Genomic DNA, 23,564 nt, shown 5'->3' on the forward strand with positions numbered 1-23,564 from the left:
AAGATGCCCTGGGATGAGGACTCAGGGAGATCTGGTCCCTCTCCCTGCTCTGACATCCCAGAAGTGCAGAGCTGTTCCCACCTGGGCCCCAGGATGGTCACCCTGCCCAGCCCCCTGCAGCCACCCAGCCCTGCCAGTGCCTGGAAAGGACACAAGGGCTTGTCACAAAATCTTCTGGCACCTTGCCACAAGTTTGCAAGCTGAGATCAGCATTCAGCTCCTCTTGTTGCTGTTTGTTTTCTCCTCTGCTCCCAACCCTCTTGTTGCTGTTTGTTTTCTCCCCTCCCTGCTCTGTGGCTGCTGTCGCCCTGCACAGAGGGGCACAAACAAAGGTGTGGCAATGGCTGAGCCCTGGAGGGGCTGGTGGGACTCCTCCAGTCCTCCCACTCCTCCCAGGACTTGTGGGCAGGGCAGGGACTGAGCTGGGACGTGTCTCTCCTGCATTCCCAGCTGGTAGCAGGAGCTGGAGCCTGTGGATGGAGCAGCACGTGGGAAGTTCAGTGCTGGGATCGCTCTCACGCCTCTCTTTGGAGGAGCCTTTGGGATCAGCCACTCTTGAAAGACTGCAGATCATCTCCAAAGGGCTTTTGCACAGCTCCTCAGTGGAGATTTTGTTCCATGCATGGCTGAGCCTTCAAAAGGTAAGGGTTGAGCTGGCAGGAATCCATCATCTTGATTTCCATGGAATTCAGCTGTGGCCTTGGCTTGGAAGAGTCTCCAGGAAGCCAAAGCAGTGGTATGTGCAGTACAGGGAGCACTTGCTGTCACACACCTTTATTTCTTTCTGTCAGCTGCCTGTGCATCAGCTCCACAGCTGAATTCCATGGAAATATTGTAATTGACAGCAATGTAAACCTTCCACTTGGTTTGTTTTTTCCCAGTGAACACATCACCTCCTTATTTGCTAAATAACAAAAAGAGGATAAGCGGAAAAGCAAGGAATTTTACCCAATTTCACAGCACTCACAAAGTGAATTACAGGAACAGACAAAGCTCTGCCTTGCTCGTGTTTGAAGCCCTGAGCAGAACAACAGCTGGGACATCCTCTGGATTCTCCCTGTCTTATCATCCTTAGTAGGGCACATGATGGAGTTGTGAGCACAGCAGCTGCCATCATAACTGACATTCCTTGGATAAATGCAGAATATTATCCAAATCCACGGGGTGTTGCTTGCACAGCAAAGCCTGACAGCAGCATCCCACTGCTGAAGTTGCTCTTGGCTGGGGTCACCTCCAGCTTATGCTGTTTTTAAAAACATCAGTAAAAATCCGAGGCATACACACATGCAAAGATATAAAGGAGAGAGCTGATTTCACCTCTTATCTTCCCAGTCAATGCATTCTTTCCAACTGTAGGAAATACCACATGGAACATGCTCAGACAAGCTAGTATTTACACAGTAACTAGGAGCTGCAAAACTAATCAGAGAAGCAGGGGATGCCAGCAAAAAGCGTCTCCAGAAAAAAAACCCCAAAACATATGTCTCCCTTCAAAAGAAAAATCTGCTTTTTCACAGCTACAACGGATTGAAAACAAATTTTGTCATCAAACGTGGAGCTGTGCCAAATCACAGGCAGCCAGAAGAAAGCTTTGGCACAAAAAGAGCTTTGGTGAGTTTGGAGTTGCTGGGAAACTGCTGAGATGGGAAGGCTTTGGTGCTGGAGGGAAGGGAAGATGACAGGAGATAGTGAAAAACCCTCTTTTTTGAGGCAAGTGTGTATTTTCATCAGCTTTCTGTGTGTTCCCAGCAAAGTGTCACAATGCACAGGAAGTCACATCTTGCTGGGGAGAGCTCAAGCAAAAGCTGCAGCATCAACACCCACCAGCTACAGCACAGTCAAAGCTCCCTGTGCTTCTCCTCTGAGGGTTCCTTCCCTAGAGATAAACTGATGTAAATGCAGCATTTTGTTTGCTAACTTTGGCAGGAAATACATCATGTGTTTAAAATCATTTCTAAAAGATGAAGTGGGAGAAAGGAAAAAGCAGGAAATTGAACCCAATTCCAGAATGTTCTTAAAAGTTAATGACAAGAACAGACTTCTCTTGTTGTTTTTGCATCTGTTAAATATTTGTTTCTGAGGTGGTTTATTGGCTGGGAACAGTTTCAGCTGCTAGCCTTTCATATTTATTTAATATTTATGGGCCAGTTTTTTGGGGGGGATAGTCCCCAGCCAAAGTTGCTCTTTGAATTTAATGGTTAAGATATATTTTTGAAATTTTGACATTGACATAGTTGTGATGTGCTGTAGATGGCGAGAGGAACAAAGATGAAACAGCTTTGAGTGAGAAAAAGAGCAATGAGATTGCTCCAGACCAAAGGTAAAAAATAACCTGAGTATACAGCCCCTGGGAGGTGAGCTGGTGAAGGCACACATAAAGGGATTTAAAATTTGGATTGCAGGACTTCAGAAAAAGTTTATTAGGGAGAAAAGGAACAAAGGAGTCACCGAACAATTTCTCCCCCAGCTGCGACCAACAAGGCCACGGAGGAAGGCAGTGCCTGATATCAGTTCTCTGCCCATGCTAATAATTTCTCTTATCAGATCACAGGTTGCACTGTACTTCCCTAAAATCATCTTCATTTGCCAGACTGCTGGTGACTGGCACAGTGCTGATTCTGTGGAGACGCTGAGGTCCCACCAGAACACGAACAAACTCAGCAGTCACTCATGTCAGTGTGTTGATCAATTTAATAATTTTTAATCCTACATACTGACCCTTGTTTCTCTTTTTCTGAAGGGAGAGAAGCTCTGCTGTTCTCTCCCCTGCTTGCTCAGAGACCTGTTTGCCTGGGAGCCCTGCTGTGATCTCTGCTCCATCCAGAATGTCCCCTCTGTCCCCCAGGGCAGCCTCAGCACGCTGCAGCCCTGCCAGGAACTGGGCTGTGCATGGAAAAGGCTCAGCTGGGACATGGGCGCCTGCAAAGAGCTTGGACAGCCCAAGAAGGGACAATTTCAGGGAGCTGGGAGATTCAAGAGGATTCCCAGCAGAGCAGGAAAAATCTCCCTGCTGCCTGCATGGCCCAGCTCGCTGCCCTGCAGGGAGCAGCTCCTTCTGTGTCCCCTGTGGCAGCAGCACTCCTGTGCCCACGGCTCTCCTGCCTCCCACATCCCACCTTTCAGCAGCCAGCAGGGCCAGAGATCACAGGCTGGAAGAGCTGTGGGGAAAATCACCCCAAAATAAGTTAGAGCAACTTAAGAAGAGGATCCAGGAGCAGAAGAGAAAGCAGCAAGCGGCTCCCCGGGAGCAGGAGCGCCTGATTTTTGCTAAAGACCCCCTGCCAAAGAGAGCCCTGAAAAGAAAGGTTTGCAGAGTGGCCTCTGCTCCTCCTGCTCCAGCTCACAGAGGTCAGTGGTGGTCTGGAATGTCTGGAGAAAGGCTGGAACTGGGTATTCCCTAGCAGTGCTTTGGCACAGCTGAATAACTTAGCACAGATTCTACCCCTCCCTGTGGTATCTGGGGGACATCACCCATGTTCTCGTGATAAATCCATTTATTTCTGCTGGCCCAAACCTCCCTGTGCTGTACATCCCACCCAATGGATTTACTTCCCAGCATACACAAATTCATACACTTCCTCAAATAGTAAAGAATTTGCTGCAAATCTGTTTTTTCTCCCCTTTCATGCCACATCCTTCCTTTTGTCACATATAAAACATCATATAGGAGCCAGCAGAACAGTAGTGAGAGAGGCACCACAGGTATTTAAAGTGGGAATTGTGTAGTTCAGAGGCATTACAGGGGATTTAACAGTCCATTCAGTGGAAACTGGTGTGGATCTGAACACAAATATTATTAGACCTTCTTATCCTGCTTTGCTGCTAAATTTGGGGCTGAAGAACCATCCATCTACAGCTGTCACTTTAGTTTAGTGTGGTTCAGGATCTGGGGTTGCTGGAGCAAGGCATGGGGTCAGGACTGCCCGGGGCCAGCCCGGCAGCCTCAGGCCAAGGGGGATTACTGAGGGAACAGGGGACTGGAGGAGCTGAAGGGCTGCACAGAATAAATCTCATTGCTGTAATAGCATTAGTGGTAATTCACTGGGCACTGGCATCCCTGGCACACCCTGCCAGCTTCCAGGGGCGTTTCCTTTGGATTTGCTCCCTGCCACCAGGGATGTTGTGGTGCTGCTCTCAGGCCTGTGGCAGCCACGTGTCCCTTTCCAGCTGCATCAGGCAGCACTTTCTGTCACCAGTGCCTGATGTTACCCCTCCTAAAGCCAGAAGCCAGAGCCACAGTCCAGGCTGAGCCTCCTTGGGACATTCCCAAGGGAAGGCTTGTTCAGTTTGTTTTTAACCCAGACCATTTTACATAACTGGGTGAGGGAACTGCCAGACAAACTGTTCCACTTGTGGAACCCTCACAGACTGAGGCTGGGGATCCACAGCTCCAGACACTCAGGTCAGCTGCTTATTGTTCACTTTGTCTGCCTGTAGCCTACTACAGAAAGAAGTGTGTCACAGCTGCTTTGCCAAGTATTCCCTCTGCAGACACCTGCACCCAGCCCTGGGAGCCCAGAGCTGCTTTCCACACATGCAGGAGCTCAGCTGTTGAATACCAGAATCTGCACAGCTCCTTGTAACCTAATGGCTCTCCAACATTTGTTCTTCTGGGTTTAAGTGCTCTGAACTCAACTCTGTTCTCTCCTTGCCCGATGAAAAGCACAGAATACCAGGCAGAGAAGGATTTACCATCCCTAGACAAGGAAGGGATTATAAAAAAGCCCCAAAGATCCCAGGTTAGCAATGAGGTGTCATAACTGGGAACTTCCCCAAGTATTCAGTGTCTGTTCTGCATGGAAAGGTTGGCCTGGATCTCCAGAGACACCAAGGGGGGGTTCCCACTGCACCCACAGGATGCAGAGTTAGGGCAGGGCTGTTTGTTGTGTTGTATGGATAGACACGGTCATGGATAGAGCCTCAGGGATGGAGCCAGGCCATTGCTTCCTTTGCTGGGACATCTATACAACAAAAATAAAGTACAGAAGGAGTTCTGCATGTTTGGGGACCAATTTCAAGTAAAAGACTTCTGGTTTTGCATTTCAAGGGAATGGGGCTGGGATTGGATTGGATTGTTTGGCTCAGCAAGTTTGATTTTAGATACACTAATTCTTTTCTGTGTTTTATTTTCACCTCCTGATTCAAGACCAAAGAGAGAGAAGCTCAGCACGGAGAATTCAAGCAGAGCACCAGAGGCAGCTTTCATCCAAGTCCTGTGTGCTAGAGAGAGCAGGGAAAGGTAAGGCTGGACACCATGAGAAATTACAAGGACTGATGAACAGAACTGCCTGCAGCAGCTGAATTCCAGACCTGCCAGGATTAAAATTCATCAGAAATGAAAAATAAGTCATATATCCTTAGTGGGAAGAGCTGTCTGTCACCTATTCAGTTCTGTTCCCTAATGAATTAAGGGTGCCACTAAAGGCAGGAATTTCCTGGGCTGCCAAGCAGGGACTGAATCCAGACAGTGAAAAGTCAGATGAATAATCCAAGTCTCCATTTCTGGTTCTCAGTTTTATTTGACAGGCATTTCTAAGGGCAGTTTTGTTGTTCCTGGTGTCATTTTACCCATTTAATGCTATAGCTTTGCATAGAAATAGTTGCATTCAAATGTTGTGGGGAAGAAGTGGAAGTGCTGTGGGTTGCACTTTACACCTGCCGAGTTCCCAAGTCGCTTGTGTGAAGCAGAAATTAAAAAATCCAAGCTCTCTAATCCAGATAGAATTATCAGCATAGTGTGCTGTAGTCCCTAAGTATGATTTTAAATGCATGAAATATGTAATAATTTCCTTCTCCCTCTTTTTTTTTTTTTTTTTTTTTTGTTTTAATGGATTGTTTGAAAAATGGCTTGCTCTTCCTCTGAGAGTGGGTCATAATAAGACCATGCCACGTGAAGCATTCATCATTGTAACTGCCAGTGTCATGGTGTCTTTATTGGCTATTAGTTTCTGTCACTGAAAAAGCCAAGGCAGGGCTACAAAGAGATGAATGAGGGGCAGGGGTCAGAGCCAGAGTACTCAGGAATTTGATGAATTATAAATTTGCTGTAGTTAACAAAAAATTAAGTCACCACAGCTATAAAATATTCATCTGTTCGTAGGTAGGGAAAAAGCCCAGGAGAATATTTAAATCAAAAGAGTTTCTTCTATCAACTGTTCTCATCAGGAATGCAGTCTGCTCATGAACTTTAGCATCATAGTTGTTGTAGTTAATGAACAAGATACAGATAAAAAGAAGATTTAATTGAAATAAACAACATGGCGAGGCAAAGATTGTTAGATCCACAAAATAATTTGTCTGGTGCATTCAGAGGAGCTAAGACAGGGCACAAAATAAATGCATTTTTAGTACTGCTAAAAACAAAGTGACACAGGGAGGTGTTTCCTTAAAGACATGGATGGATCCCAGCCCTTCTGAGCCCAGGAGATTCTGGCAATTCCCTCTGTGTTCCTGCTGTGAACACCATGCACAGATCTGGTGATAATTCCTTGCAGAGGAAGTCCATGGGATTATAGGAAGTGACTTCAGCCCCACAGGGAGTTCAGCTCTTCCTTGTCTGAAAACCATCATTCTGCCTGTGACACAGGAGCCTGCAGAGCATCTCAGAGGCTGCTGCAGATGAAGAATAAAAGCTGTTGGCTGTGACTCCTTCAGTGGTGCAGAGGAGCTGTTGCCCTGCACTGTTCCCAAAGTCAGAGAGTCTTTGGAGAGCCCTTTGTGTCCCTGACCCTGAGGTGCTGCACACTGACTGAGCACTGAACCACACGAGCTGAGGCTGATTTCAGAGTAAAATCTCTCCTATTAAAAACACCTCAAGGATTTTAATTGGGGGAGATTTTTGGGGGGTAGAATTTCCATGCAAAACCCAACTAAGTGCCTGTTCAGCCACCTTGTGCCGAGAAGTGTTTGCAATAAATACATAATTGTGCCAGTATTGGCATGCTGGTGAATGCAATCTGAAATTATGAAGTAAAACAGTGATAAATGTTGTCTATTATGTGACAGCACCTATTAAGCAAGAGTAATTTGTTTGTGCTGCATTTGGCAGAGTTTATTTCTGCATTAGACATTGTCCCTCGTCCTGCAGCCTCCATTGATTCTTCTGCACCACATCCTGCTGATTCTCACCAGTTTAAAAATGAATTTGTTTCCTCTGGTGAGTTTGAAGTAATCACTTCAAAGGAAGGAAAACAACAATTTTGTTATCCCCTTCCCTTCAGTTCTCAAATGTGCTGGTACCCAGGAAGTCCTGATCTTTTCTCAGTGTTCTTGAGACCTCTGAGAGTCAGTGATTTCTGAGTAAAACCTGTAAGACCGTGTGAACACACTTTAAGTGTTAAATTATATAATTGCTGATAGTAAAGCCTTAGGAAAGCACTGAACCTTCACATTTTATACTCCTGATTCATGACCCTGGCAGCCTCCAAAGTTTCAGTGCTTTAAAAACTTTTTGTTATCAAAGTAGCACCATTTTAAAATTTATTTTATTTTAAACCTTCTCTGACTGAAACTTTTTAGCTTTCCCCACACCTTGAGTGTGATTCCTGGAAATCACCATTAAATAGACTTGAATAAGAGAGTTAAAATAGTCTTTCAAAGAACATGTGGGACTTTAATAATTAAATACAAACTCTCTGTTTCAGGTGTGAATCTACCTGGTGTTTCAGCATGGAGAGAAGGTCAGAAGTTGGCTAGAAGGCTGCTGGGTCCACCCCCTCCACTTCCACATTTGAGGAGCAGAACTGGAGAGCAGAGCACAGCAAAGGCCTTTGGTACAGCTGTCCTTCTACAGCACTGCTTCTTTTGGCACACCCCAAAAAAAAATATTAAAAAGTCTTCTTAAACCTAATTTAAACAAAAGCTCTCCAGGCCCTTCTGAGCACCTTTCTTTAATGGCTCTTGCAATAAAAATTGGCCACTGCAACTTTATAGATTTTTCTTCTCCCTTGAATACAACAGATTTTATAACAGACAATGCTAATAGTCCTCTGAAATGTGGTTGGAAACAGGCTGGGAGATGCACACTGTAGATACAGGAATTGTTACTCTCTGAAATAATTACATCACTGTTGTTTCCAAACCTTTCCCACAGAACCTTTGGAAGGAGGTGGAGGTCTTGGGGCACTGCCAGTGATGGAAAACATCTCCAGGGTGAAGGGAACTGAAGCTGTGGGGAGGAGCCCTGGAGCCCAAAGCGCTGTGGTCGCTGCCAGCAAGGCTGAAAGGGGCAGCAGTGCACCCACAGGGGATACAAACCAAGCACCCAGAAACCTTCTCCTGCAAAGGCAGTCCTGTGAGGAGCACAGACCCATCAGACTCCCCAGAGATGCTGTGAAACACCAATCCCAAGGGATCCATTCTCCTTCCCCTGGACTTTCATTAACAAAAGATGGAGCCAAGCCCAGCACCTCAGGAAGCTGCAGCAGAGGGAAAAGTGCATCTCCTCAGAGACAAAAAGGGTCTGAGAAAGAAAACCTTAAGCAATCTTCAAAGAGAAGGTCAAACCTTAAAAACCCTCACCCCTACAGCCCTGAAAGCATTCAGGAATTTATGTATCGAAAAAAGGCAGAAAGAAAGAAAAATCTCCTCAAAGAGAAAAAGTCTTTGGCACAGGCTGCGGAGATGAGGAAGAAGAGGTTGCAAGAGTTGTACAGGAAACAAAAAGAAGCTATTGGGAAGAAATCATGTCCTGATGAGATGCACAAACCCATTGGGAAGACGAGTTCTGACAAAGGAAATCCTCAGTGTGAATTGGAGCAAGTAAGTCCTGAGGAGTGGCAGATTGAACCCCTTCCAATCTTGATCAGTGCAGCACCATGTAGGACATGAAACACTTCATACAAATGCTTTGATGTGCCAGGGAGAAAAAGTTTATCCAGAAAAGCAGAACAATTAGCTTATAATTATGGCATAAACTGCTAGGCTCATTGGTAGGGCTGGAATCCTCGACTTCAGGCCAAAAACCTGGAAATCTCCACTGCCTGACCTAAAAGAAGGTTTTCTGTGTGGTGTGAGCAGTTTTCCAGTTACATGAGCAAATTATTAGGTGGAATAAAAACCAAACATTACCCTTCTGTTGCCAACTGTTGAGTGCTTACACTGCTGGGCTCTTCTCTTTCAGAGGCAAACCAGTGGGGGAGTACTGGAAAGGAATTTCATGGCCTGGGTGGATGAAACATCCTCTCCTCCATCACCTGAAGATCACAGAGGCAGGTACTGAGACATAAAAGGCATTCTAGAAAGCCACTTTCTCAGCTCACACTGCAGACATCTCTCTCTTGGTTTTGTTTTTGTTTTTTTAACAGGAATCAACTCCTGGAAACAGCTCAATCACCTAAAAAAGGAGAAGCATCAGGTCCTCCAGCACCAGTGGAATCTGAACACTGGCTTCTCAGTCCTCTGAAATGTGAAGACTTGAGGGACTGCTCTCCCCCAGCTCTGCATTCACCTCCTCTGAGCTTTTCTGTTCCTCAGAAAGATGCAAAACCTTCCTCCAAGGACTCATCTTTTGGACTTTCTCCACAGAGAAGCAAACAGGATCGAGTGAGAGCCATCCACAGTCTGTGCAGGGAACTTGAAGAAAAGATTGATGTGGCAAGGAAGAGGCTGAGTGCAGCCAGCTGGGCTAAAGCCTCTGCTGACAATCAATCAACAGAGACAGCTCTGGACCTGTACAGTGATCCTCCTTCTGCCCCAGAACCTGAGACTTCCAGGGACAGGCAAGAGAGGACAATGGCTGCAGAGATGCTTCTGGACACCACAGACCCTGAAGTGCTTTGTGTGACATCTGACAGGGAGTGGCAGGGACTGGGCAGCACTGGGGGAACAACAGCCCCGGACAGACAGAGGGAAATGCCAACTCCTCTGCCTGGTGGGAATGCTGAGAGGGAAGGATTGCCCTGCATCACTCCCAGTGCAGGACAGAGTCACCTCAGCTCTGCAGGAGACCTGAGAAACACCTTGCAAGGTAAATCCTTTCCACATGTCACAACAGGGATGCTCAGGTGCCACTGCCCAGGTCTTTCAAAGCTACAGGCAGGGGTTAAGCTTCATTTCCCCTTGGCTATTTATTGGAAATGCTGTGCTTTGGAAAATCCCTGAGCAGTGGCTCTCCTAGGTTTTACTTTCCTCCCCTCTCCTTGCACCTGTGAAACTACACCTTATAATTTATCTGTGGCCACCAATTGCCACCAATTTTGGACATGTCACTTTCTGGTGCCTTGGCTTTCCCAGAAGTAAAAGAATTATAAACCTAAGCCCATGTAGTTAAAAAACCTGTGGATAAGAAGAGCTGTATTGAAATGAAGTACTCACACATAAGTAGACAGTGAATAGATGCCAAAGCTTAGGCCATTTCATTTCTATGAAGAGCATATTTATTAAATGTCTTCATTTGTCTTTTTAAAAGGTTTCCCAGTGAATAAGGGCTCCAAGGTGGACATAAGTCTACTGCATGAAAAGCCAATAACCAGCCCAGCCTCTCCAGCTCACAGATTCCTCACTGGAAGGTAAACAAAGCTGAATATTTTATTCTCTGTTTAATGTGCTTTGTATGTATCTAAAATAAGTAGCACCAATTCAGCAAGGAGCTAGACTCAGGGCAGTGGGTCTTTCTTTCCCACTTTCATTTTCCTCTCATTGCATCTGTGAAATGACATTTCATAATTTTATTTGTGGTTTTGGCACTGATTTTGGATACATCACTTCCTCTTCTGCTGCCTAGGCTTTCCTGGAAGTCAGAAAGGAAATATAAACCCGACCCTCTGTAGCTGGAAATTGGGGGATAACAAAGCTGGATGCATTATCCTCTGCTGAATGTGCCACACAGACGTTAAATAAATAGCGGGGATGGTGAGTTCCCAGGGCTGGTGGATTCCCGGGAGCAGTCCATGGATCCCGGCTCTGGTCAGTGGATCCTGAGTGGATTCGGTCGGTGGATCCCAAGTGTATTTGGTCAGTAGATCCTGGGTGGATTCGGTCGGTGGATCCCAGGTAGATTCAGTTGATGGATCCCGGGTGGATTCAGTCCGTGGATCCTGAGTGGATTTGGACGGAGGATCCCAAGTGGATTTGGTCGGTGGGTCCCGGGTGGCTCCGGCTGGTGGATCCCGAGTGGATTCGGTCAGTGGATCCCGAGTGGATTCAGTCAGTGGATCCCAGACAGCTCCAGTGGATCCCAGGTAGATTCGGTTGATGGATCCTGGATGGATTCAGTCAGTGGATCCTGAGTGGATTCGGACGGAGGATCCCAAGTGGATTTGGTCAGTGGATCCTGAGTGGCTCTGGTGAATCCCAGGAGGATTCAGTCGGTGGATCCTGAATGGATTCTGTCGGTGGATCCCGGGCGGCTCCAGTGGGTCCCGGGTGGGCTCTGTCAGTGGATCCCGGGCGGCTCCGGTGGATCCCGAGTGGCTCCGGTCGGTGGGTCCCGGGTGGATTCTGTCGGTGGATCCCGGGTGGATTCTGTCGGTGGGTCCCGGGTGGATTCTGTCGGTGGGTCCCGGGTGCATTCTGTCGGTGGATCCCGGGCGGCTCCGGTGGGTCCTGAATGGATTCTGTCGGTGGGTCCCGGGAGGATTCAGTCGGTGGGTCCCGGGCGGCTCCGGTGGATCTCAGGAGGATTCAGTCGGTGGATCCCGGGTGGATTCTGTCGGTGGATCCCGGGCGGCTCCAGTGGGTCCCGGGTGGATTCTGTCGGTGGGTCCCAGGAGGTTTTAGTCGGTGGATCCCGGATGCATTCAGTCGGTGGATCCCGACTGGCTCCTGTCGGTGGATCCCGGGTGGATTCTGTCGGTGGATCCCGACTGGCTCCTGTCGGTGGATCCCGAATGGATTCTGTCGGTGGGTCCCGGCCCGGTGTTTCCCGGCCGCGCTGCCATGACGCTCTCTCGCCACCGGAGGGCGCCGCAGCCGCGGGCGCGGAGCGGGACGGAGCGCGCCCCTGGTAAAACCGCCCCGGCTCCTTCGGGCGGGGATTAATTAAAAAATTAATTTCTAGTGATTGTTTTCACTCGGTTTGCTGCAAAAGTGGGCGGAAGATCCCCAGCAGAGCAGCTCTGTAGGTTGTGTGCACCTGCTCACACACAGCACCTTTCCTTGGACAGTGATTATTGTGGAAAATTGGTTTGGTAGCATGAAGTGTAGAAAAAAGGATTACAATAATGTAGTTGTTGTCAGCCTACGTTAATTAAATATTTAACGAAGATAGCAGTAGAGAGAAACCCCTTAGAATTTGGCCTTAGAGAGCAAACTGCCCCATTGGGTCGTTTCTTATGACAGGGGACACCATGAAGGGACAATTATTGACTGCAGGTCAGAGCGTGTCCCTGCCCAGCCACAGAGAGGGACAAAGCCAGAGTTCCCACAGAGGCCACACGACGCTGCAGAGAAGAGAATAAATCCCTGAGCCCTGGAAGATTAAATATGACCTGGACATGCATTACCAAAGAAAGGACATATGTGCAGCAAACTGGCCACCACGTCCCCAGTGTCCTGCTCAGAGACAAGGATGGGGACTTGGTGCTGTGGGGTCCTGCCCAGGCAGGAATGGCCTGGATCTGCTCCATGGGCACTTGTGCCTGGGCCAAATTACCTGCAGCTAAACTTCTCTAGTGGGAAACAGAATGTTTTTTCTCTTTTGTATTGAAGATGGGATATTGGGCCCAGCATTCTTTTCAAGAAGATTATTTACAGCTTTATAGTGCAAAGTAACCAGGAGGAAAACAAAAATTAGAGATATAAGTCCAGACAGATGAGCTTAGCAAAGTTATGAGGAGTAATTACTGGAATTACCAAAAGTTAAAGCCCTGTTCTTTGTGCACAACCACCTCACTCACAAAGGTTGGGCTGATCTCTGCTCCAAGAGATCGGTTGCAAGCATTATGGAGCTGTTCTGTCACAGAAGATGGCAAATGTATAAAACATGAGCAGTGGGCATTCCGAGTGTGCAGTGGAGAGAGTCAGAGCTGTGTCTGCACTGCATCCCGGGGAGCACAGCCCTGCAGCTCTGTGCCCCATCAGTCTTGTCCTGACACCACCCAAACTCACAGGAATGGTGGTAGGTGCAGGACCCCCCCAGACCCAGTGGGAACAGCCCCCAGCTGTAAGGGACAAGCATCAAACCAAGGAGAAATAAGACAGATTGCACTGATCTGCCTAACGATGCAATTACTGAGAAAGCAAAGCAGCCAGAGTCAAAAACTCCTCAGAGCATCACTGAAAAAAACACCAATATAACCTCTCAAACAATAAATCACAAGCCTCTTGCAAGTGCTGCTTCAAAAGATGAGGAGAGCTACTTGCAGATAAAATATCACTGTATTTAGAGATTAGAAGTGGAAAGTGTGGCTGTATTGTGAATGGCTCCAGACTCATCTCCTGGTGGGCTGAGGGCTCCCTGTGATGCAGCAGCAGTGACAGTGAGGGGACAATATAAAGGAAAGAGCACTCCATGCCTAACCCTTAGCTACTGGTAAAGTAATTAATACAAAGGCTCAGAGTAAAAGCCTGTCTTTTGTCGTCAGCTTTTATTTGTATATAATCTAGAGTCTGATTTTGCACATCTCCTGAAGTCTATACACTCACAGGAAGCAAAAATGGATTTTGGCACACAGAGTGAGGCTCCCATGATCAAGTTATTCCTGAAGTTAATCAGGTATATCAACTAATTCACTACAGATCAAATCAGACAGAAAGCCACCAGATAAAGGAGCACCACTGTGCTCTAAGAAGGTGACTGAGGAGCTTTGCAGGGCCATAATTTCTCCTGCTCCAGGAAAATTTGCACTCTGAGTGCATGAACTCTCTGTAGGGAATGTCAGCAGGCAGTGAAGGGAGCCTGTCTCTTAACTTGCACACAAACTTCACAGGCTGTGCTAGCAGGAGGGGTCCGTGCTCTGTTCTTGGTCTTGTAAACTTGTTTCTATAGAGCTCTCATTGATGTAGCTAGAGCTGGGTTAGAAAATGTGATGGCAAAAGCAGCTGAGTTGGGCCTGTGCTCTGACTTCCACTGCTAAGGAGTTAGGAGCCCACATTTGCCTACAACAGACCAAGTTCTCTCTCTCCAACAGCTCATCTGAGCAAAGCCACCTGTTAAAACTGGCTGTGTGCTGGCCTCATTCACAAATACAAAACATGCAGCACTCCAAACCCAGCGCTCTTGAGCATGACCTTCTCCACTGCCAGTTTCAACAGCACAGTTTGCTGTTTACATGTTTAATTATAGCTCTGAAAACAGCAGCTCATGTTCATGCACAGAATCCTGCAGGTGCCTGTTTCCATAAGAAATGTTCCCATTTCATGCCCGGCTGCTCCCCCGTCCGCAGGGGCGGCTGGCGGAGGTTTGTTGCTGATGCAAATGACTCACTGATGGGAATTCTCCAAAGTGCCAGAAAGTGTGTGGGCAATTCCATCTTATTTTGCTTCAATAAGTGGCTACACTCTCAAGAGTCAAAAAAATCATCCTGCTTTTGCTGTAAGCTCAGATTTGAAAGTGCTCTGGGTGGCTTCAGGGGCTGGGCAGAGGGTGGTGGCTGGAGAGTGACCTGCTGGATCTCAGCTCTGCCTCCTCCTCTGGACTCAGCAATGCTTTCTCTTCTGTGCAAACCCAACGAGCCTCATCTGGGAGCTGGGGTGCTTCTTGCAGAGCTGGCTGTGTCTGGAGGGCAGGTGTTGCTGGCCACTCCTGTGGAACCCAGCGTTTTCTGTAGAATCTGCATTGATTTCCACTGATGCCCTTCCCAGGACACAAAGCTTGGCATCAGAAACAGACCAGGCATTTCCCAAGAGCCAAAGAAAACAGTGCCTAAAAAACCATCACAACACAATTGCAGAGACAAAACTCAGCACATTTAACCAATGAATATTAGAACTGCTTTGTAAGAAATCCCTCTTTCCTCTATTCTTTCTCTCTTATCCACCTTTTCTCCCACTTTCTGAAGACCACATCCAAGACGCGTTAGTGGAAGCTGTACTAATCGTTTTAGCAGTTTCTGGGTCATGAAAAACAAAGAAAAGCTTATTAACGAGAAAAATGAAATAAGATTTCCCTAAGCTGATTGCCGATAAAAAAAATTTCCACATTCATTTTTCTGTATAAAAAAGAAAACATCTGTCACCATTTCAGTGTCTTAGTGTCCCTGCGTGTGGTTCAGCTGAGGCTTGATCAATAAATGCCTATTTTCACACCTTCTTTCTTAATCTTTTTAGTTAAGCTCAGATAGTTACAGACCAAAACAAAGTAAAATCAGTTAGCTGAGGTCTTTGTCTGCAGGACTTGGTGCTGACATTGTTTTGAAATATTAAAGTATATGTATCACTCCCAGATCTTGGTTGGGCCACAGCCATGTTCAGCACAAGTCCCAAGAACATTAGAACAGAGTTCAGGACTTTGTGTTTCTAAACAGATTTTTTGCCAAAGCTCAGAGCTGGATTGTGCAACCAAGTCCCAACAATGGCATGGATTGTACAATGCAGCCCTCATAAATAAAGCTTCCACACTGCAAGATTGTTGTTTGTATTTGCCACCAGGTTGAAAAACACGCAGCTCTTTCAGAGCAGTAATTAGAGTAGGTAAAAACTGAGTGTTGTTAGCTTTCCTGACAGCATCAAGGTAAGACAGGAGATTTTGTTCGTTGCCAGGTATGACTTCTCAGGGACCCTTTTGTTTCCATTTGACAAAATGTAATAGTTCTGGTCAAATGAAATAACCTTTTTTGTTGTTGTTGTTGAAATTCAAAAGATTGCTTTATACAGGTCTCAAAAACTTAGTAATTGTTGTTAACTTGACACAGCCTGCAGGGAGAACTCACGGCACTGAGAGATCAATGTGGATGTGAGACTGTTGTGAAAGTTCAGAACCAAGAGGAAATGGCCAACCCATCTCCTGGAGAGAGCCTGAGGATCTGGGACAGCCTGAGCTGCCAGCCCTCTGCCACTCTGAGCACTGGTGGCCTTGAGCAGGACTTGGGTAAGGTGGCATCTCCCAGAGGGTCACTTGGTGCCTCCCAAAGTATTTCTTGTGCTGTGGCAATAGAATGAACAGTCCCTCATTGCAATAGAATTCTTGTGATGGTTCTGCCTAGGGCTGAAAAATCTTCTGGGGCAAGGGGGAATTTCAAATTGATGATTGTCTTCCAGAATTCAAAGGTGAAAAAAGGGTGCATGAAAAATTGTCCTCTCAACATTCATGCACAATCTAAGAGATTACAAGGAATTGTCGCTGTCGAGGCAGGATGGGAATGAGGAGACTCTGACTCGTGGAATTATTATTAAAATTGCATAAAATGCAATAGAAGTTCTTTGCCTTACCATGCTGTGCTCTCACAGGTGTGAATTCAGCTCCCAGTGACATCTACAGGTGGAACAAACCCCATTTAGCTCAGAGACATTTCCAGCACCTCGTAGCTTCATCTGAAGGTCTCTGGGAGCCTTACAATTAACTCCTCATAATTATCCCATCCCAGCAGTGTGGGATATTGTCCTGCTTGGACAGCAAGAGACATCAAGGCCCAGGACATGGGCAGGGTGCAGGGGGGATGGAGGGATGTGCTGCAGAGTGCTTGGGGCTGGAGGGCAGGTGTTGCTGGCCACTCCTGTGGAAACCCAGTATTTTCTGTAGAATCTGCATTGATTTCCACTGATGCCCTTCCAAGGACACAAACCTTGGAAGGCACCAGTCTCCCCAGAAACAGAGTAGGCATTTCCCAAGAGCCAAAGAAGGCTGGCCAGGGGTACAGGGCATGGCCACTTCAGCCGGGAGCAGAGGTTGGCAGGGAAACAAGGGAAGGTTTGTGGCCGAAAGGGTTAAAAGCCGACCAGTAGCGTGCAGACCGCTCTGTCTGAAGAGATCTCTGCCTGCTCCCACCAAACAGGAGCAGATGGTGCATTGTTTTAAGGGCTTTTCTGAGACAAAAGAACAAGATCAGATAACCTTTCCTCAAAGACAGTACTTACAAAAAGCCTTTGCTCTTATTAAGGATTCTTCATTGTTTTCCTCACAACATTTTATACATCATATTGGATTTTGGGGTGGTGGAGAAGCCAGCATTGTTTACTGTGCTTCTCTCTCCTCCCCCAGGGACCAGGGGGGCATCAGAGACGATTGGGCAGCAAGGCTGTTGTCTGAAGTGTTTTACCCTAAGCGAAACACAACCTATTTATTTACTATTAATAACTGAGGGCCCCAATTCTGCAAGGCCCAGCCATCCACTATTCACCACAGGAACAATAGGAGCTGCTGCTCCGTGTCTGTGCCAGGAGAAACCTTCCCCTTCTCTGAGCATCTGTAGGAGCTGCCAGCCCAAGGCTGGAGTGGGGAGCAGCATTCCCACCGTGGCCACGCTGCTGCACAGGAGGCACAGAAGTGTTTGCTCAGCACAAAGTGGGTTTGAAATATGGGTCACAAGTGGCTCTGTCACCACCCAGAGCAGGGATGGGGCATTCAGACTCGAGGCTGCATTGTCTGCTCAAGGCATCACCCAGCAGTTGTTGGCTCTGTCCTTTCATGGGACACAGAAGTCACCGTGAACACGCAACATAATGAGGTGTAATTCTACAACTGCTGCCAAATGCACATATTTACCTTTCAGAGGGACACACGTCACCTGAGCACCCACTGCTGTGCCAAAGAAAGATTTTCTGTAGTAAACACACTTGGCAAAATAACAAATTTCATTTAGAACATCTTAAAGCAGAGAGAGGAAGATATTCACAAAATATTTGTTTACTACCTGGGGTAAGACAGTGAACTTGTCCCGAATTGCTGAATTTTCTTTTTAAACAGAGCCAGTATAAAGCCCTGGATTTCAAATCCTATAAGCTCATGCTGTGGTGAGCAAAAATGGTCTCCACAGGTAGTGTCATATTTCACATTGCACTTACATGAATTTCTCATCAGTTTAGGCACAAAACTTGGTAGAAGCAATGAGCTGATAAAGAAGGGCTTTGCATATTACACTACTATGTAAAATCTTTCTGTCATTCCTGTCAAACCACCAGGGCTCTCCCACAGGTTTGGTTTTAGCCAAATTTCTATATCTCTATTAAATAAGAGAAATATACGATTTTTTAAAACCCCAACATTTTGCCTGTGCCTGTTCCTACACTCTAGGGAATGGCCTTTGAGCCGGATTGGACTGAATGAGCCAGAAATCTCATTTCATCAGACCAGACTTTTTTCCTTCTCTTTTTTTTTTTTTTTTTTTTTTTTTTTTTTTTTTTTTTGTATTTGAGAGGTATCAATATTTAAGCTGAAACTAATTGTTTAAAAAGTATTTTCTAAATGTTAAAGTTTAATCATGGCTACTGCTTTAAAATAATTTTCATTAGGAAAGCAAATGGAATGTTTTCCATTGTTCTTGAAATGCATAATTTTAACCTGAACTACAAGGAAAATGCATTTATATGTATCATCTTTCTCCTAAATTGCTGATTGATATATTTTCTTGTATCACTAGAGGGAGCTGCCTTCTTGCTTCTAGAAGAGGGAGAAATTATTAAATTAGTGGAATAAGCACAGAAATGTATCAGCTTGGCTTCAGCTAATTGTGCTCTGATGGAGAGTGTTGAGCTGAGGCAGCTCTTTGTGCTCCCTCCCAAATCCAGGGAGGGATTTGTATCTTCATATTCCCTTACAAATTCTGGCAGTGTTTTGTATTTCCCCCAGCTCCAGTGAGCTCCAGTCCTGCCTTCAGCACCTCAGGAGTTGTCTGCAATGATGTTGTCATTGACTGAAAGAGTTTAGAATAGCTGGTGAGGAACAGAAGGACCATTCTATGGAAATTCAGGATTCTGGCTAGGTCCAGCTTCAGGCCCAGCTCTGTTGCTATCCTGAGCCAGGAGCTGCCCTGCAGCTCCATGTGACAAGGGGCAGCAGCAGGGTGAGGCACTGCCATGTGCTGCAACATCTGGCTGGGAGCTGAACTCAGGCCAGCCCTCCACACCAGAGGATTTAGACATAAATACAAAATATGCAGAGCACAGGAGCAGCACAGGCCACTTAATCCCCTTGTTTGGTAAGCAGCCACTCCTCAGTGCCAAGCAGGATGCCAGACATGTTTAGAGAGGAGAGAAGGACCTGATCCAGCAGCTGTGGAACTAGAGATTCTCTGAGCTACTCCAGAGTGCAGCTCAGCCCATGGATTTCCTGGGGGAACAGGCAGAGCCTTCATGTTGAGAGTCTCTTGCTTGGGGATTGCTCGTGGCTCACAGGTCATGCTGAAGGGCCAAACTGTCTGTGCTGCATTTCTCAGCTGTGATCAGGAGTTACCAAACCTCTTTTTTATCTCCTCTCTTACCTGTCATCACTGCAGGTCCTCTCCTGCACAGAGAGTGCTGAAGTCTGGGTGCTATTTCACCTGGAGAGCACCCTGAAATAATAAAGCAATTGAGCTATTATGGTAATTTTGGAGAGAGGAAGGACTGCCTGAATGGGGGCTGATGGGGAAATTCCTTCTGGACCTGCTGCTCCACTCCACAGCAGCATTTCAGGACACTTTACACCCCAGATTCCTACACCTCCAGGCAATAATGCAAAATCGTGCTTACAGTTAAAGTTGCAGCTATGTCTTTTTATAATAACTGGGTTGATCTGATTGCTGACATGGGCAGAAAGAGAAAAAGCTGTCCTTGAGTAAAGCAGCAGTAAATGCTTCTGCCTTGCTTCAAGTGATTAGAAAAATGAGACTTTTAGCCTGGCTTTTTTAATTATATGTCAGGGAGATTCTACAGGGCTTTGCTGAGATTCTGCAGGTGCAGCGGAAAGTGATTTAATAAATAGCATTTTTTTCACAAGGCTGAGTGTATGCACATTGAAGCTATCTGGGTAGGCAGTAAATGCCATTCATCATCACCTAAAAGGACGTGAAGTTTAGCCAGATGGTGTTTTCTTTAATGCAGGATGTTGCAACACAAGAAATGCATCTGGAAATAGCCACAATTAGGAAAATTACATTCAAAAGAAGGGAAAAGAGATCAGAGCAAACTTTTTAATCACTTTGAGGTCAATACCACTGGTTGGGCTTTGGTCAGACTAACAAGAGCATTGTTCAGTTTGAGGCACAAATTGAAAATATTTGTCAGGTTTTAAATTATATCCTAATAGATGATCATATTTCTGACTGGCCCAGATATTAGTATTAAAAGATACTCAGACAACTTATCATCAATAAATTTAGCTTGTAACTTTTTTTATATAGAATGACCTTATTTATCAGTATTGAAGGAGCTTTTGAAAGTGCTGTGAACCCACTGAAGAATTGTTCACTTTTCTTTTTTTTCTATTGTATTGCTTAAAACCACTAATAAAACTTCCCTGTACAAAACCCAGCTTTTTCACACACTCTATTTTCCTAAATAGGTCATTGCACAAAATCATCTCTAGTTAACTATCAGCATTAAAGAGTCTGACTCAGTCCTCAAAATTAGAAAGACTGGCTAAAACGAAAATTCTTTCTAAAAAGATGAACTCTTAATTTGGCATGTCTAGATAATTTAGTATGACTTTGCCTTTCCAAACCACCCTCCAAAACCAGGAAAGGCCCATTACCAAAAGAAAGGATGAGATTTCCATCCAGTCTGTTGACTCTGAAAAGGAAAGCGTTAAGAGAAGCCTCGTATAGTACCACTGTAGGAAGAAAGGGAAATCTGCAATCAAGCTGTTTATAAAAACAGAGCAGCATTCTAATAGAAAATCTGCACCAGGCTCAAAGATTCAATATTTTATTTCACTCACACCCACAAAAACACAAAACCCATCATGGCATGCAAACAAGCCCACATCTCTGCTCCTTCTGTGTTACAGACCCTTCAGTCTGTAAAGCAAAAACAAACTCTGCATGTCATGGGCTTATCTTGCACCATGGGGTAATTTAGATTCAGGTGACCTGGTTAGAGACAGAGATTTTATCTCAAGTTTCCAAATCAAACCTATTTCTATTTATGACCCACACTTCCATTCATTTATGACTGTGGTGCTGTGACAGTGGCACAGCACAGAATAAACACATAACCTGTTTGCATAAGCTGAGCAATTCATCTGAGGAGCTCAAGCAGCCAAGAACATTTCACTGGTAAACATAATATCAGCTGCACTGTCACACACACAGGCAGGGGAGGTGCAGTGAGGAAGCAGCAGTGAAAAAGGTGCACCTGGAACAAGAGGGAAAACTTCCCCACTTTAAAATGAAAGCTTTTTTCCAGAGGTTTGTGTCCCTCTGTAAAAAAAGAGAGAGGAAGCAGCCTGCATCTCAATAAAGATGGAGGAGACATGCAGGATGCTGCTTGAGTTCCGAAAAAAGTGATTTTTTTTCTCTTGGGAAACCTTGTCACAAGGTTGGGAAGTTTCTCTTTTTTGTACCCAAAGATTCTGATCCTGTTGGTGCAGTAAAGGAGCAGTGGGACCAAGAGTGACAATAACCCACACTCTGAAAGTCAGACTTAGAACAGGAATTGTTCCTCATTCCTCTCTCCCTAAGTCCTCCAATACTTGCAGGACTTTATGCTCACACATTTCTTGACAGGCTGTAGGTACTGACATTTTCCTTCTACAGTTATGGTGGGAGAGGTAAATGTATGCAGAGAAGTTATTTCAGTAATAAAGGCAGATGTCACATTTGGGAGGCTTCCAAAAATAGGCCCAGGGAGGATTCAAAAGGGAAATGCAGTCAGAACAATGTACACATTCCGTTTGTGATGATTCCCTAAACTTCTGCAGGTGAGGGAGATTTTGGCAGCAGGGAGCTGGAGGACAAACACAGGAGTCACCTGAACATTTTGAGGCAAACCTCCTTACTACTGGCTCACAAACTGAAGGTCAGTGGGAAACCTGTGTAATGAGAAAAGGGAATTCCAGCTCTGGTGTCCCAGGGAGAAGGTGCTCCCTATCCCCACATTCAGGGGTGCTTAGGCATGATCTGAGTCAGCTTTATAAACCCTGTGGACTATAAAGCTGAGGTGCCATACCTCATTTGCTGTCTGGAGACATTGTTATAGCTCTTGTGGGTGAGTGGATGTTGCTGTACTGCAGCCAAAGCAGCATTTGTGCTGTTACCTGGGGTAGCAGGATGTGGCAGGAGCTGGCTGTGCAGCTCCTGTCCTGCCCTTTGCCCCCCAGCTCCCAGGTGTGGTGTCACCTGGTTAGAGATACCATTTATGATGTGTCACTTGCTAACACAGCTCCAGCAGCAGCAGCGGCAGCATCGGCTTCTGGTGCTGAGGGAGAAGGCAAAGCAAGAGGTTGAGGAAAGCCACAGGTTTCTGAGGGACCTGCTGCAGCTCTGCTCAGAGGTAAGTTCTGATTTCAGATCCTGGGTTAACACCACTAGGCCCCAACTCATGTAAGAGCAGTTCCAACACACAGCAATTTGTGAGCTGCTGTAGCACCTTACCCTCACATACCCACAGAATTTTCTCCCACCCCATTAATTAATCAACTCTTTAGGAATTGTTGGTGTAGATAAAGCATTATCTACAACCAGAGGCTTTCTAAAGATGATGAGGAAAAATGGTTTAAATGTTTTGCTTTTCAAATAGATCATTGAGGCGTGTGACAATTTCTGTGTGTGCAGGACCACGGGAATTCCAAAGGCAGTGATCCTCCTCTGACAAGACCTTACCACGCAGAGCAGGCACACAGAGGACACTGGCTGGAAGGTCATCTTGCTGCTGGCAGCTACAGGAGGTAGGCTAGAGCGAGGCACTTCAAGGATTTGGCCTGTAGTTTGATTATATTAATATTTTGGGGCACTAAAGTAATTGCTATATAGTGTTTTTCACTCTGATTTATGCCTGAACTACAGTATTAACACCTTTTCACCGTTGTGGGAGATCTTGTACTTTTGAAAAAGTATAAACCCCTCTGAAACTTGTGTGAAAAGTATATTTTTCTTCATTTTGCTTTGCTATCATACCCTTGATATAAATTGGAACATTGTATGTACATTTTTTAAGTTCATTTAAAGTGGCATAAAGATTTGAGAATTGCTTCCAGGGTCTTATGGATGCAATTACCAGAAAGGCACCTTTGCACAGGTAAAACTTTCAGTATTACATAAAAATGAGTAGCATTCTGTTTTGAAGAGATTCAATCTCCATGGAGGACTTGGCTGTGAAAGCAAGGAATTGAAATAATATCTCTGACTGCGATAAGAAAATATTTCTTTTTTCTTACCTTCAGTAATCAAGAGATGGGTTCACTGAGACACTCTACATTGAAGATAGAAAGAGATCCCAGTCTAGTAGATCCTAAAATATTGGAAGAAAGAAAACCTTTAGGAGAAGGAGGTTCATGTTGCTCAGTGCTTCAAGGAGGTGAACATAATGTTAAAGGATTTAGTGGTATTGGGAAAAATGCCCCATTCAACCTGGTCTGGAACACAATTTTATAACTAATTTTTTAAAATTTGGACCCAAATATTTATGTGCATTATGCATATTTAAGCTATGGCCATATTCCTTTGCACTCCTGGCCGTTCTAAAACATGTTGGGAGCTGAGAGTTATTTACCCTATTGATGGGCCCCTTTTAAAATTTTTACCTGTTTGCCATGATTTCACTTGTAAGGGTTG

At 45.7% G+C, this 23,564-nt stretch overlaps 1 protein-coding gene across 7 annotated transcripts in view; it reads left to right on the forward strand.

Annotated features, from left to right (window-relative positions):
* The first annotated feature begins 322 nt into the window (after positions 1-322).
* Positions 323-23,564, forward strand: part of CCDC187 (coiled-coil domain containing 187) — a 33,680-nt gene continuing 10,438 nt past the window's right edge. For 2 of the 7 annotated variants that reach the window (XM_072936669.1, XM_072936668.1), the window contains exons 1-13: positions 324-641; positions 1,518-1,611; positions 2,741-3,348; positions 5,147-5,239; positions 7,644-7,772; positions 8,093-8,760; positions 9,122-9,213; positions 9,306-9,967; positions 10,409-10,508; positions 15,792-15,967; positions 21,713-21,810; positions 22,174-22,678; positions 23,174-23,307. In XM_072936669.1, coding sequence (XP_072792770.1) covers positions 23,184-23,307 — 124 coding nt within the window. In that variant the 5' untranslated portion in view covers positions 324-641; positions 1,518-1,611; positions 2,741-3,348; ... (8 more) ...; positions 22,174-22,678; positions 23,174-23,183. Of the gene's footprint in view, positions 642-1,517; positions 1,612-2,740; positions 3,349-5,146; positions 5,240-7,643; positions 7,773-8,092; positions 8,761-9,121; positions 9,214-9,305; positions 9,968-10,408; positions 10,509-15,502; positions 15,611-15,791; positions 15,968-21,712; positions 21,811-22,173; positions 23,308-23,564 lie in introns of those variants that run through there. The other 5 variants (XM_072936664.1, XM_072936670.1, XM_072936665.1 and 2 more) reach the window with 5 other exon arrangements.

Source organism: Taeniopygia guttata, chromosome 17 (genome assembly GCF_048771995.1).
Source record: "Taeniopygia guttata chromosome 17, bTaeGut7.mat, whole genome shotgun sequence".
NCBI lineage: Eukaryota > Metazoa > Chordata > Aves > Passeriformes > Estrildidae > Taeniopygia > Taeniopygia guttata.